Raw genomic sequence first — 12,589 nt, 5'->3', positions numbered from 1 at the left:
TGTAATGCTGCTGCTGCACTGTCATTTCCCAGTTTGAGATCAATAAAATCTATCTATCTATCTATCTATCTATCTATCTATCTATCTATCTATCTATCTATAATGTAGGCTACAGTATTTTTACATCATAGTCTTGGTATTTCTACTTAATTAAATAATCTGATATAGATGTGTATACACTTATGTATGTGTGTATTAACAGAAATGAACATAATAAAAAAGTAATAAGTTAATAAGAATAAACGGATGTATAAATACAGTTTAACAACTAACATAAAAAAAAAAGTAAATAGGCCTACATATTCAACATTTTAACAATAATATAGGCTATAGAAATATATTATAATAGCTAGGCTACATCTTATCACAGTTACATTAGTAATCTACGGTTTGACTAAAGTAAAGGGAAACTTTTCTACTGTGTCTTTACTGGTGAAGGTTTTTTTTTTAATTATTAAAACCTCCTTTAATGAGCTCCCTCCTCTCTGCGCATGCGCACTCCGCCTCCTCTCGGCTCGGTTCAGGAAGTTCAGATCAACTTCAGTCAAACTAAACTTTCTCTGCTCGGCCACAGGTGAGTGTGTGAGTGTGTGTGTGTGTGTGTGTTTGTGTGTTTAACCGCTTCGTTTCTTCTCGGTAACTTCCGCCACCGTGTCACGAGGCTTCGGGCAGGTGAAGAGACGACACGAAGCCGCGTGTTTGTGTCTCGTGCGTCAGGTAAACAGGAGTTGTTGTGTTCATTAATGAAGTGAAGCAGCTCAGGTGAGTCCAGGTGAAGGACGCCGCGTGCGCTCTGCAGGAAGCCCGCGAGACACTTTCACTCTGTCTGTGTGTGTTAGTGACAGTGTCAAAGTGTGTTAGTGTGTCAGTTACAGTGTGTGTGTGTGTGTGTGTGTGTGTGTGTGTGTGTGACATCACAGTCTCGGACTACAACCTTTCACCTCCGGTTTTCAGACGCTGACATCATCACAGAGAGCGATGACGTCACCACCCGACCTGGAGCAGCTGGCAGAGATCGGTGAGTCTCACCTGAGCACGTGATAATAAGATCAAGGAAGTATCTTTCAAAATTATACACAGAATATATCACATTTATTTTTTCACTGTTTATATTGTCAAATGTTTGGTTGAATGTACAACATTTTATTGGAGAGAAAACTGGACATTCAGTAGATACATCTGCATGAAAATGACATTTTTCTTTACTTTGAAAACAACCAAATGGAAATTGATTTAACTTTTTTTTTGTACAACTTATTTTAATTTTAGATAGGCTACATTTCATATCCACAAAAAGAAATGGACTGACAGCAAACCAAATGTTACACTTTTTTTTTAAAAGGAACTTAATCAATACAGCACCGACATCAATGGACTAGAAATGCCAAAGCCTTTAAAAACAAACTTTATTTTGGTAAAATAATATGATTTTCTTTACCTTGATGCATTTTTTTATACAAGATACTCATATACTCTTTGTGTATTTATAGGCTACTTTTATATATTTTTTCTTCCCCTGGCTCAAAAGTATTGTTATGTATATAATTGTTAATAAATAAAAAAAATAATAATTTATGGTCACTCAGACAAACTTTTATTTTCTGATGTTTTACAGACAAATAATTTAACAGTTAATCCAGAGATTAATCAACATATTTAACTGATAATTAACTAAACGTCAAAGCAACAGCAGGACGTTCATTCATCATCACTCACTCAGCTGTAGGGAGATACCGTCGCTGACATCACTTCCTGTTTACATTGTTAATTACCTCAGTGTTTTTCTGTGGAAACGATTTAAAGCTCGTTAACGACTGAGCAGAACGAAACGCCTTAAATAAACCGACGCCCACTTCACTGACTCACAGGGCGTATCGTCATGAGTCAGGAATCAATAATGAAAATCAGGTTAGTTAGTTAATTATAATCTAAACATTTCTTTCAGTTGCTGTTTCACATTAAAAGCGCTGTAGGCTACTGGTGCTTTTATTGTGAAGGAGCCACAGGAGACTTCATGTGTGACTAAAAATAGATTCACACAATGAAACACAGTCAAACATTACAACTTGTTTTATTTATTTATTCAAATCTGTATTTTTTTTGGTTATACAATATTTGACCCCGTTCCTGTTTTCACAGAGACGTCGTCTCTCAGACGCGTTTCCATGGTGATTGTTCTCTGTGTTTATCTTCCTCCATCTCAGACAGAAACATTAAAGTGACTGTAGATCTCAGTCTGTTTCCTCTGAGCTCAGTTTCCTGTGTTTTTATCTCACACACACTCAGTGTTTAGAGGAAAACTTCCCTCAGACTGGACACAGCCTCTTCCTCCTCCTCCTCCTCTTCTTCCTCCTCCTCAGTGTTTCAGATAAGGAGGTTGAGGAGAAGTGGGAGGAGCAGATCAGGAATCATTTCAGTTTTAATGTTTTTAAAACCGTACGATTCGTCATGAAACTGTTTGTTTTATTCTCCACGTTAATCAACAACATGTTTATCAAACGGCATTAATTAATCGGAAGTTAATCCTGACTCCTGGGAGGTTCAGTTTAATCCTGGAGCAGCTCTGATCTGATTTACTGTGTTTCTGTTTGTGTGATGTTTAAAGGGATACGCCAAAAAAAAAAATTCAGTGTCTTGCCTCACTCCTGAGTCCATGACCAGCAGATAGACACCATCCTTTCGACTGTGCGTGTAGTAACAAGGGAGATAGAGCCGTATGACCCGTAATTAGCTTAGCTCAAACACTGGAAGTGTATGGGTAGTGTTAGCCTGTCTCCACCTAAAGTCGCTAATTAGCTTAGCTCAAACGCTGGAAGTGTATAGGTAGTGTTAGCCTGCCTTCACCTAAAGTCACTAATTAGCTTAGCTCAAACACTGGAAGTGTATTCATGGGTTGCAGTGACGTCACGTCGAAGGGACCGCCGCCATATTTGTGTCCGATTTGACAGGTCTCCTCATATGACAGCATGCAAACCACAGGATGGAAATGACAGTTTCTTGACAAAATGACAGGGTTTCATACATCCTGTCTGGGTTTATATCTCTATAACAATAGACAAACTCTATATTATCCCACTTATTACACAGTTTATGAATTAATTAATTAATTTGAGACGTAATGTTGATCAAAGTCCTTAGTCCGGTCACTTCTCCGCTGTTTGCTCCTCACCCTCCTCTCGGTCGACTCGTGTGCAGTTGTTTTCAACGAGCTTTTGATAATCAATCAGTAGATTGATGAATTATCATAAATGTTACGATGTGCGCATTTATGTCGTCCTGTCTGTCATAAGAGGTTACGATACGAGACACGTTTGTGTCACAGACTCGCGGTGGCACAGACACAGCTGGTCACAGCTGTGACACAGCGCTGGCCCGTCCGCTCTGTCCGCTCTGATCGCAGGTTTGGTTCCAGCAGCGGTGAGGGAGGCAGAGAGCCTCCACTCTCCCTCTAACCAGCTACAAGTCATTTTTCTAATATCACAGTTAGTCTGAAGCTGGTAAAAATGAAACGCAAGGTAAAAATCCTTGGTAGTTCTTCTGCCCTGCTCCGCTGATCAGAGCGGCGTCCCTAGCAACGGCCCGTTTTACTTGGCAACGGTCTGTTATACAGAAATAAAAGACCCTAAATGCAGAATCAGTGAGTAATTAATAAGAAAGTAATCAAAATGCAGAATTCAATATATCCATGTTATTAAAAAAAAGTGAATCCCCTCTTTTAGTGAGACTTGTCACAGCCCATGCTGCCACTGATAGATGCCTGCAGTCAACTATTTATTCCGTCTATAACTTTACGTCTTTTGGGATGGAATAAAACTGCAGTCCGGGGTTTTTTGGCGACTGCTATCACAGTCAACAGCACAATATAATCCTGGCATCTTTCAAATAACGTCAATTTTCGGTCTCTTGCTGATTTCCTCCTACTACTCCACTTGTTCTGGTAACGTGACGCTGTGATCTGTGCCCAGATCGCCCTGATTCGGACACAAATATGGCGGCGCAGAAACACAGTGACGTCATGTGAATCTAATGAATGGGTAGTGTTAGCCTGCCTCCTACCTGAGCCGAAATCAGCAGTCAGAAGCTGATTTCATTTTAGCTCTAAACTCTGTAAATATATCACTTTATCCACATTTCAAACATGTTTAGGTGAGAAAGTAGCCGTTTAGATCAGCAATGTGTCGTTAATTTGTCTAGATACCAGCTGTTTACAATTTTGTTGGGACGAATTCGGCGCTACTCAAGCTAGCTGTTGTGACCAATGCACTTCCGGTTACTTTCACAAAATAAAACACCCGTTGCCCTTTACATACAGAAAACCATGACAATAGAATTTGTGCTTTTACTTTGAAATAGGAAGCTAACCTACCCTCGATGTAGCTAGCTTGAACCAAAATAAAGCGTCTTTGCTTGAACCCTCCGTTTTGACCGATCTCGTCCCGTTAGCGGCATTTGACCGCTCAAGATGCCTTACCGGAGAGTTTTGTCAGCTCTGAGACGAAGATCGGCCCGCCGGTTTCCGTTTAGAGTTGCTGAAGAGTTTCTCTGATGACTTTAGGTGGAGGCAGGCTAACACTACCCATACACTTCCAGTGTTTGAGCTAAGCTAATTAGCGGTGCGCCAGCTCTGCCCGTATCTAATTGAGGTTTCATTTAAACCTGGATTCATTTAGGTTCAATTTAAACCTGGATTAACTGAAGTTTACTATAAACCTCAACTAACCAAGGTTTAATATACACCTAGATTATCTGAGATTTAATTTAAACCTGGATTAACTGAGTTTTCATTCAAACCTGGATTAACTGATCTTTAGTTTCTGTGGTTTATTTTTCCTCCTCTGCGTCAGAGCTCCAGAAGGAGGAAGAGGAGGAGGAGGAGGAGGAGTCTCAGACTGACCGTCCATCAGCTCCTCCAATCAGCAGCAGCCTCGGTCCCGACTCCTCCCACCCGTACTATGACATCGCTCGACACGGCATCGTCCAGGTGTCCGGTCAGTTACCGATCGAATTCGATCAATTGTTGTTGAGGCTCTGAATGAAATGTATTGATCACATCAGTTTGGGTGAGATGGTGAGAAACTTAAAGGGATAGTTCACTCAAATTTCTCATTATCTCCTCCCCCTCATGTGGACTAAGGGCTGGGAGAAGTTTCAGAGTCCTCCGTGGCTTCTCTGAGTTACAGGGGGTCTCGGCGTAGCAGTGCATGTCCATATAACAGTTGCAAATGGATACCAACTGTCTTCGTAACAAAAAGACACACCAAAAAACATCCAAATACCTCCATGCTGCTCGTATGTAATGTCCCTCTTGTATTGAAGCCCCAACATGAGAAATTGTCCCGAAAAAAATTAAATAAGTCTATTTTTCAAGCTTTGCAAATAGCAAATTTGGACGAACTGGGAAGAGGAGCTTCGAGAAGCTTGAAATATAGACCCTGAAACTTCTCCCAGCCCTTAGTCCACATGAGGGGGAGTAGTAGATAATGAGTGAAATTTCAATTTTGAGTGAACTATCCCTTTAATTATTGATCCAGAAGAATTAATCGATCATAAAGTGATAACAGTGATTATTATTTTGTCTCCAGGCGACGATAAGTACGGCAGGAAGTTGATCACCTTCAGCAGCTGCTGTCTGCCTCCGTCTCACCAGCTGGACCACCAGCGCCTCCTGCAGTACGTCCGCCGCCAACGCCGTCGCTGCAGGTTGTCTCACACTGATGACATCACAGCTCTGACCCACCTGCTCTGTGTCGCTGCAGGTATCTGAAGTTCACTCTGGACCAGTACGTGGAGATGGACTACATCCTGGTCTACTTCCACCACGGCCTCCGCAGCAGCAACAAGCCGTCGCTCAAGTGGCTGCGAGAGGCGTACGGCGAGTTCGACAGGAAGTAGGTGCAGGGTTCAAATCAAAGATGTTGTAAAACACAGCACGAATCAATAAAGTTAAATTTCTGCAGCTGCTTCACTCTGAAAACAAAGACAGTGACGTCTCAGGGAAACATCTGGATCATTAAAGTACAGATGTTTATAAATTATTATTATTAATGTGTATTAATAATCATAAACTCAACATTCAACGCAGCTTTTGTATCTATTTATATTGTACGACAGAGTATTAGGGCCACATTGAGAGAAAAAAAACAGATTTTGAGAATAAAGTCATACATTTACGAGAATAAAGTCGTAAATTTACGAAGTTTGTGATTTTTTTATTTGTCAATATGGCCCTAATACTCATATTGATATGGATATTTATGTATATAATATTTAAATGGATGTTTATGTAGTGTGTGTGTATATATATATTATGTATTTACTGTATATGGATATTTGTGCATACATACTGTATTATTAGCAATAGTAGCCTATATAAACTGTGATGAGTTTAAAAGTGGTAGGAATTTTTAAAAAGTGTTAATACTTCTTCCTATATCGAACTTGTGTGTACATTAAGATTTGATGATACTTTTATTTTATTTTTTTTGTTTTTCTATTTTAGACACGTTCGAAATAAAGTCATTCATTCATCAGGAGGAAATAACAGATATTATAGATAAAAAACAACACAAAAGAGAAGGTTTAACAAAGTAAAATTGAAATTATATTATAATAAATGTATGAGTTGTATAAAATCCCACGCTCTCTCTGTGGATTTGAACGCAGCAGCTTCCTGTTTAACTTCCTGTTTCAGGTACAAGAAGAACCTGAAGACTCTGTTTGTGGTTCATCCGACCAACTTCATCCGGATCGTGTGGAACATCTTCAAGCCTCTGATCAGGTGACGACTCGTGGACTCAGTCGCCGGTCGACCGGGTGTGAGCCGCCGCCGCCGCCGCCGCCGCCGCCGTCGCCGTTTATTCTTCTACTGTTTCTGTTTGTTTGTTTTTCAGTCACAAGTTTGGGAAGAAGCTGACGTACGTGAACTACCTGGACGAGCTCCGAGCTCACCTGAACTACGAGCAGCTCATCGTCCCCCCCGACGTCCTCAGGTCCGATCAATAAAGTTTCTGTTTGAATCGATTTTTATTTGATTGATTTGATTTTTACGACGGAGTATTAGGGCCACATTGAGAAAAACAAACGACAACACAGACTTCGAGAATAAAGTCATAAATTTTACGAGAATAAAGTCGTAAATTTCCTACGAGAGAAAAGTAAAGACGTAAATTTACGAGAATAAAGTCATGACATTATGAGAATAAAGTCATACATTTCCTACGAGAATAAAGTCGTAAATTTACGAGAATAAAGTCGTACATTTCCTACGAGAAAAAAGTCATAACATTACAAGAATAAAGTTGTAAATTTACGAGAATAAAGTCCTAAATTTCCTACGAGAAAAAAGTCGTAACATTATGAGAATAAAGTCGGACATTTACAAGAATAAAGTCGTAAATTTCCTACGAGAAAAAAGTAAAGACGTAAATTTACGAGAATAAAGTCATGACATTATGAGAATAAAGTCGTACATTTCCAACGAGAATAAAGTCGTAAATTTACGAGAATGAAGTTGTAAATTTACGAGAATAAAGTCGGACATTTCCTATGAGAAAAAAGTCATAACATTATGAGAATAAAGTCGGACATTTACAAGAATAAAGTCGTAAATTTACGAAAATAAAGTTGTAAATTTACGAGAATAAAGTCGTGCATTTCCTACGAGAAAAAAGTCATAACATTAAGAGAATGTGTCTTTGTCTTTGTTTTTTTTTCAGACATGATGAGAAGTTGCGAGCGGCTCAGAAAGGCGGCCCCCCTCCCCCGGTGAAAACCCCCCCGCCCCGACCGCCCCTCCCCACCCAGCAGTTTGGAGTCGGTCTGCAGTAGTGAGTCACTCCTGATCGATCAGTGTGATTCCAATGTTTTCAATTAGTTAATCAAATCAATCAATCAGTCGATCAATCACTGGATTGTGTTTGTTTGTGCTGCAGCATCAGGGAGAAAAACCGCGGAGCGATGATCCCACCGGTGATGGACCAGACTGTCAGCTACCTGAAGGAGAAAGGTGAGTGTTCCATCAGTTATCAATAACACAGCATGTGATTTTTTTCTTTTCTTTTTTTTTGTTTCTACACTACAAAACTTTTACAGTACATTTTTAATTATTTAAAAATATATTTTTTTGTATTTTCTTTCCATTTTTTGTATTATTAATAGTATTTCTTATTTTAAGATTTTCTACATATTAGGACGAAGTATTAGGGCCACATTGACAAAAAATCACAACCTTGAGAATAAAGTCGTAAATTTACGACTTTATTCTCGTAATGTTATGACTTTTTTCTCATAGGAAATGTACGACTTTATTCTCATAAATTTACGACTTTATTCTGGTAATGTTATGACTTTTTTCTCGAAGGAAATGTAGGACTTTATTCTTGTAAATTTACGACTTTATTCTCGTAATGTACGACTTTATTCTCGTAAAGTTATGACTTTTTTCTCGAAGTCTGTGTTTTGTTTTGTTTTTCTCAATGTGGCCCTAATACTCCGTCGTAACATATGTATGTTTTTCTATTTTGTTTTTATTTTATTTTTTTATGTTTGTGTATTCACATTTTCCTTTTTTTTCTTCATTTCTTTGTATTTTTACTTTTTTTTAATTCACTGATTCATGGATCTTTATATTTTTCTTCCTGATCCATTTTTGTTGAGTGACTCTAAAGTGATGCTGATGCTGTCTAATCTTTCCCTTGATGGTTGCCATGGTTTCATACAGGTCTGAGGACCGAGGGCATCTTCAGACGTTCAGTTCGAGTTCAGCTCATCAAGGACGTTCAGAAGCTCTATAACCAGGGTGAGTGAGTGAATCAGTGAGTGAGCGGGGTCTCCTGGTCCGTGTCGCAGGGCCAGGAAGATCAGTGGAGGTCAGTGATGTCACCAGATGACATAGTTTAGTTTAGTTTAGTTTAATAAGTTTATTTGTATCAGGGACAATTTACAAAATAACATTAGTCTCAAAATGAGAAGAGATGCCTTGTACCGGATTTAGTTTACTAGCTACTTTCCATCCGTAGTCCCTGGGCAGGTGAATAAGAACAATAGAAATGTAAGAATTATTAATTTACATAGCGTTCTAAACATTCATACACATGTGCATAATACACCCTCTCACACATCACAAACACTCCAGACATATTTCACATCAGAAAGAAACATACAGTTTATTATTAAAATACTTCACACTTTGCAAAGGTTAAAAATAATTTAGGCTCATGATTAAAGCAGAAGTAAGCAATATATTTGTGTTAATATAAGTCTTAAATAGTTATATCTTCCGACAGCAATCACTTCTATAGAGTGTATCCCACAAGTTTTATCCAATGAGGAGAGAGAACGGCATGCAGGGCTTTGTGTGCAGCCAAGGGATGCGCCTGAATGTGGTGACGTAGGGACGAGGACGTTATGGTGCATTCAAGGCAACTCGTGTTTTTCCGACCTGTGAAGTGGTACCAGTTCGATCTGGTACGAGTTCACCGGTCAGAAGTTACGAGTGGCCGTTATAGTGACTTTCACCGGTAAAACAGGTCGGAGAAACACGAGTGGGTTGCCTGGAACGCTACAAAGTCGTAAGTTGTGACTTGAAGCTGTAATTTACGGTTTCAAAAGCCTGCCTGGAACGCAGCATTAGCCAAAACCACCGGATCGCTTACTTCTGCTTTAATGATTAATGCTGACATGACAGATTTCTTAGGATCCATTGTTTGACTTCCCGGGAAAAAACATTGAAGTCTGTACAGAGTTTCAGATTAGTTGGAAGATTGTTCCATGATTTGACAGATTTAAACATCATCATCGTTGTGATACGTTCTGCGTGTCCTGCAGGTAAAGCGGTGAACTTCGATGAGTTCGGTGACGTCCACGTTCCGGCTGTGATCCTGAAGACGTTCCTCAGGGAGCTGCCGGAGCCGCTGCTCACCTTCAGGGTCTACGGCCACGTCCAGGAGATCCTCAGTGAGTCCTGCTCACCTGGTCACCATGGTGATGATGATGATGATGATGAAGAGCGTTGTCATGGTAACACTGTTCCTCCTGTGTCTCTCAGGTGTGGAGAGCAGCCTGCGTGTGACCCGGTGTAAACAGATCGTTGAGTCTCTTCCTGAGCATCAGTTCATCGTGGCCAAACACCTGCTCTGCTTCCTGCACATGGTGAGACGGCTGCTCATGCTGCTCTCTGATTGGTCCACAGCTGCTCATCCTGCTCTCTGATTGGTCCACAGGTGTTCATCAAGCTCTCTGATTGGTCCACATGTGTTCATCAATCTCTCTGATTGGTCCACAGCTGCTCATGCTGCGCTCTGATTGGTCCACAGCTGGTTGCTCATCCTGCGCTCTGATTGGTCCATAGGTGTTAAAGGGATAGTATCATTTTTTTAAAGTGGGGTTGTATGATCTACAAATAGCCCCTAAGTACTTTAATTGCAGTAGAAGACTCTCACTTACAACATACAGTGTTGTGAACAGACCCAAAGAAACGGCCTATTTTCATGGCCTAAAAGAGGTTTTACCTGAAAAAAAAATACACAGTTCCATTGTTCGCTATAATACAATTTTTTCCAGCCCCTCAAAGTGCAGGAAAAACACAGTTTTTATTTGGACCTATATTATAGCGAACAATGGAACTGTGTATTTTTTTTTAGGTAAAACCTCTTTTAGGCCGTGAAAATAGGCCGTTTCTTTGGGTCTGTTCACAACACTGTATGTTGTAAATCTCTGGGCAGGGCTATTATGGGCTGGTGTTGCTAACGGGAGGAGTGCAGAGAGTCTTCTACTGCAATTAAAGTACTTAGGGGCTATTTGGAGATCATACAACCCCACCAAAAAAAATGCTACTATCCCTTTAAGGAGCTCTGTGATTGGTCCCCAGCGGCTCATCCTGCTCTCTGATTGGTCCACATGTGTTCACCAAACTCTGTGATTGGTCCAGGGGTGTTCATCAAGCTCTGTGATTGGGCCACAGCTGTTAATCCTGCTCTGTGATTGGTCCACAGCTGCTCATCCTGCTCTCTGATTGGTCCACATGTGTTCACCAAACTCTCTGATTGGTCCACATGTGTTCATCAAGCTCTGTGATTGGTCCACAGGTGTTAAGAAGCTCTCTGATTGGTCTACAGCTGTTGTCCATTAACCTGTGACTGTGATTGGCTCTCAGCTGCTGTCTACCTGTCCCCCAGGTGTCCCGGGAGAGCCTGGTGAACAGGATGAGCTCCTCCAACTTGGCCTGTGTGTTTGGCGTGAACCTGCTGTGGCCTCGTCACGGCTCGGTCTCTCTCTCCGCTCTGACGCCGATCAACATCTTCACCGAGCTGCTCATCGAACACTACGACGCCGTGTTCGGCTCGCGCAGCGCAGCCGCTCAGGTGACGCCCTGAAGCTGCACAAGCACCTAGACACATATCAACTTCTGCTGTTATCATTTGTCTTTTTTTAAACAAACTGAACCAAAACAAAATCTAGTTACTGAGCCTTTATTTGTTGAATATTTTAAAGGGATAGTTCAACGTTTTGTCAAATTGGCCCATCACCATAATCCCTATAGTCATAGCAGTAGGTTTGTTACCTTTAATTGTCGGTGCAAGCTATTTTTAGAACGGCGGAGCAGAGCCGTGAGCTGCTCAGAGCTACGCTACGGAGGCTCATTATGGGATTTCTTGGTTTCCCTCATCATCAAACTCATCAAATACACAATCCAACAACTCCACAACGCTCTGGTGGACAAGTTGTGACCTGCACATTCACCACACTATGAGATAATAACACAACGTTACCACACAGAGTTGTTTTAGAGGGAAATTCATGCAAAACCACTGATGCACGTTGCCTTCAGGGACAGTTTTTCATCAACAGTCTCTGCATTTCCCTCTACAACAACTCTGTGTGGTAACGTTGTGTTATTATCTCATAGCGTGGTGAATGTGCAGGTCACAACTTGTCCACCAGAGCGTTGTGGAGTTGTTGGATTGTGTATTTGATGAGTTTGATGATGAAGGAAACCAAGAAATCCCATAATGAGCTTCCGTAGCGTAGCTCTGAGCAGCTCACGGCTCTGCTCCGCCATTCTAAAAAAAGCTTGCACCGACAATTAAAGGTAACAAACCTACTGCTATGACTGTATGTGGATTATGGCAATGGGCCAATTTGACAAAATGTTGAACTATCCTTTTAATTAACTGGATTAATAAACTAAAAATCTGATGTTTTATTTCTAAAGGAACTCTGTTTAAGAGCTTTATATTTTTATATTTAGTTTGGTCACTGGATTTAAATAAATCAGCGATCAGCCTTAAAATCACAGGTACTGTTTGAATGTTTTGTTCTTGTTCTGAGTTTCTGTTACAGTTAAAGTTTCCTGTTACATCACAGACTCATAGTTGTTACTACTGAACAATATATGTCATGTTATTCTGTATTTTGTTGTGTTTTTTTACTCTAATCAAACATTTCTGATGATTTTTCCCATAAATCAGTTCGGTAAAAACACTGTAACTTGTTTTACACTGTAAAAAAAAAAAACAGATTTGTCAGATTTTACTTCTGTACACTACAGTTTCTTAGAGTTGAGCACTTTTTTTAAACATTGTTGTTTTAT

General features: G+C 40.3%; 1 protein-coding gene across 2 annotated transcripts; it reads left to right on the top strand.

Moving 5' to 3' along the window:
* The first annotated feature begins 527 nt into the window (after positions 1–527).
* Positions 528–11,451, top strand: LOC311006653 (rho GTPase-activating protein 8-like). Of its 2 annotated transcripts, XM_083999539.1 has the most exons (13): positions 528–574; positions 955–1,018; positions 4,845–4,988; positions 5,583–5,670; positions 5,757–5,888; positions 6,692–6,778; positions 6,891–6,989; positions 7,716–7,826; positions 7,932–8,005; positions 8,720–8,797; positions 9,826–9,954; positions 10,046–10,149; positions 11,175–11,451. In XM_083999539.1, exons 2-13 carry the CDS (start codon positions 979–981, stop codon positions 11,370–11,372), a joined length of 1,284 nt encoding a protein of 427 aa, XP_083855665.1. In that variant the 5' UTR covers positions 528–574; positions 955–978; the 3' UTR covers positions 11,373–11,451. The 2 variants fall into 2 exon arrangements, with proteins under 2 accessions (XP_083855665.1, XP_083855664.1); XM_083999538.1 differs by lacking the exon at positions 528–574 and having other exon boundaries at positions 915–1,018.
* The last annotated feature ends 1,138 nt before the right edge of the window (positions 11,452–12,589 follow it).

This window comes from Trachurus trachurus (genome assembly GCF_905171665.1).
Source record: "Trachurus trachurus genome assembly, chromosome: 23".
Taxonomy (NCBI): Eukaryota; Metazoa; Chordata; class Actinopteri; order Carangiformes; family Carangidae; genus Trachurus; species Trachurus trachurus.
This window is presented reverse-complemented; position numbering and strand designations above follow the sequence as displayed.

What these genes read in the sequence shown, in the direction of transcription:
- LOC311006653 (XM_083999539.1), top strand. Translation starts at nt 979, where the DNA reads ATGACGTCACCACCCGACCTGGAGCAGCTGGCAGAGATCG. An exon ending in CGGCATCGTCCAGGTGTCCG is followed by an intron (nt 4,989 to 5,582) that starts GTCAGTTACCGA and finishes TTTTGTCTCCAG; the next exon opens with GCGACGATAAGTACGGCAGG. An exon ending in TCAGAAGCTCTATAACCAGG is followed by an intron (nt 8,798 to 9,825) that starts GTGAGTGAGTGA and finishes CGTGTCCTGCAG; the next exon opens with GTAAAGCGGTGAACTTCGAT.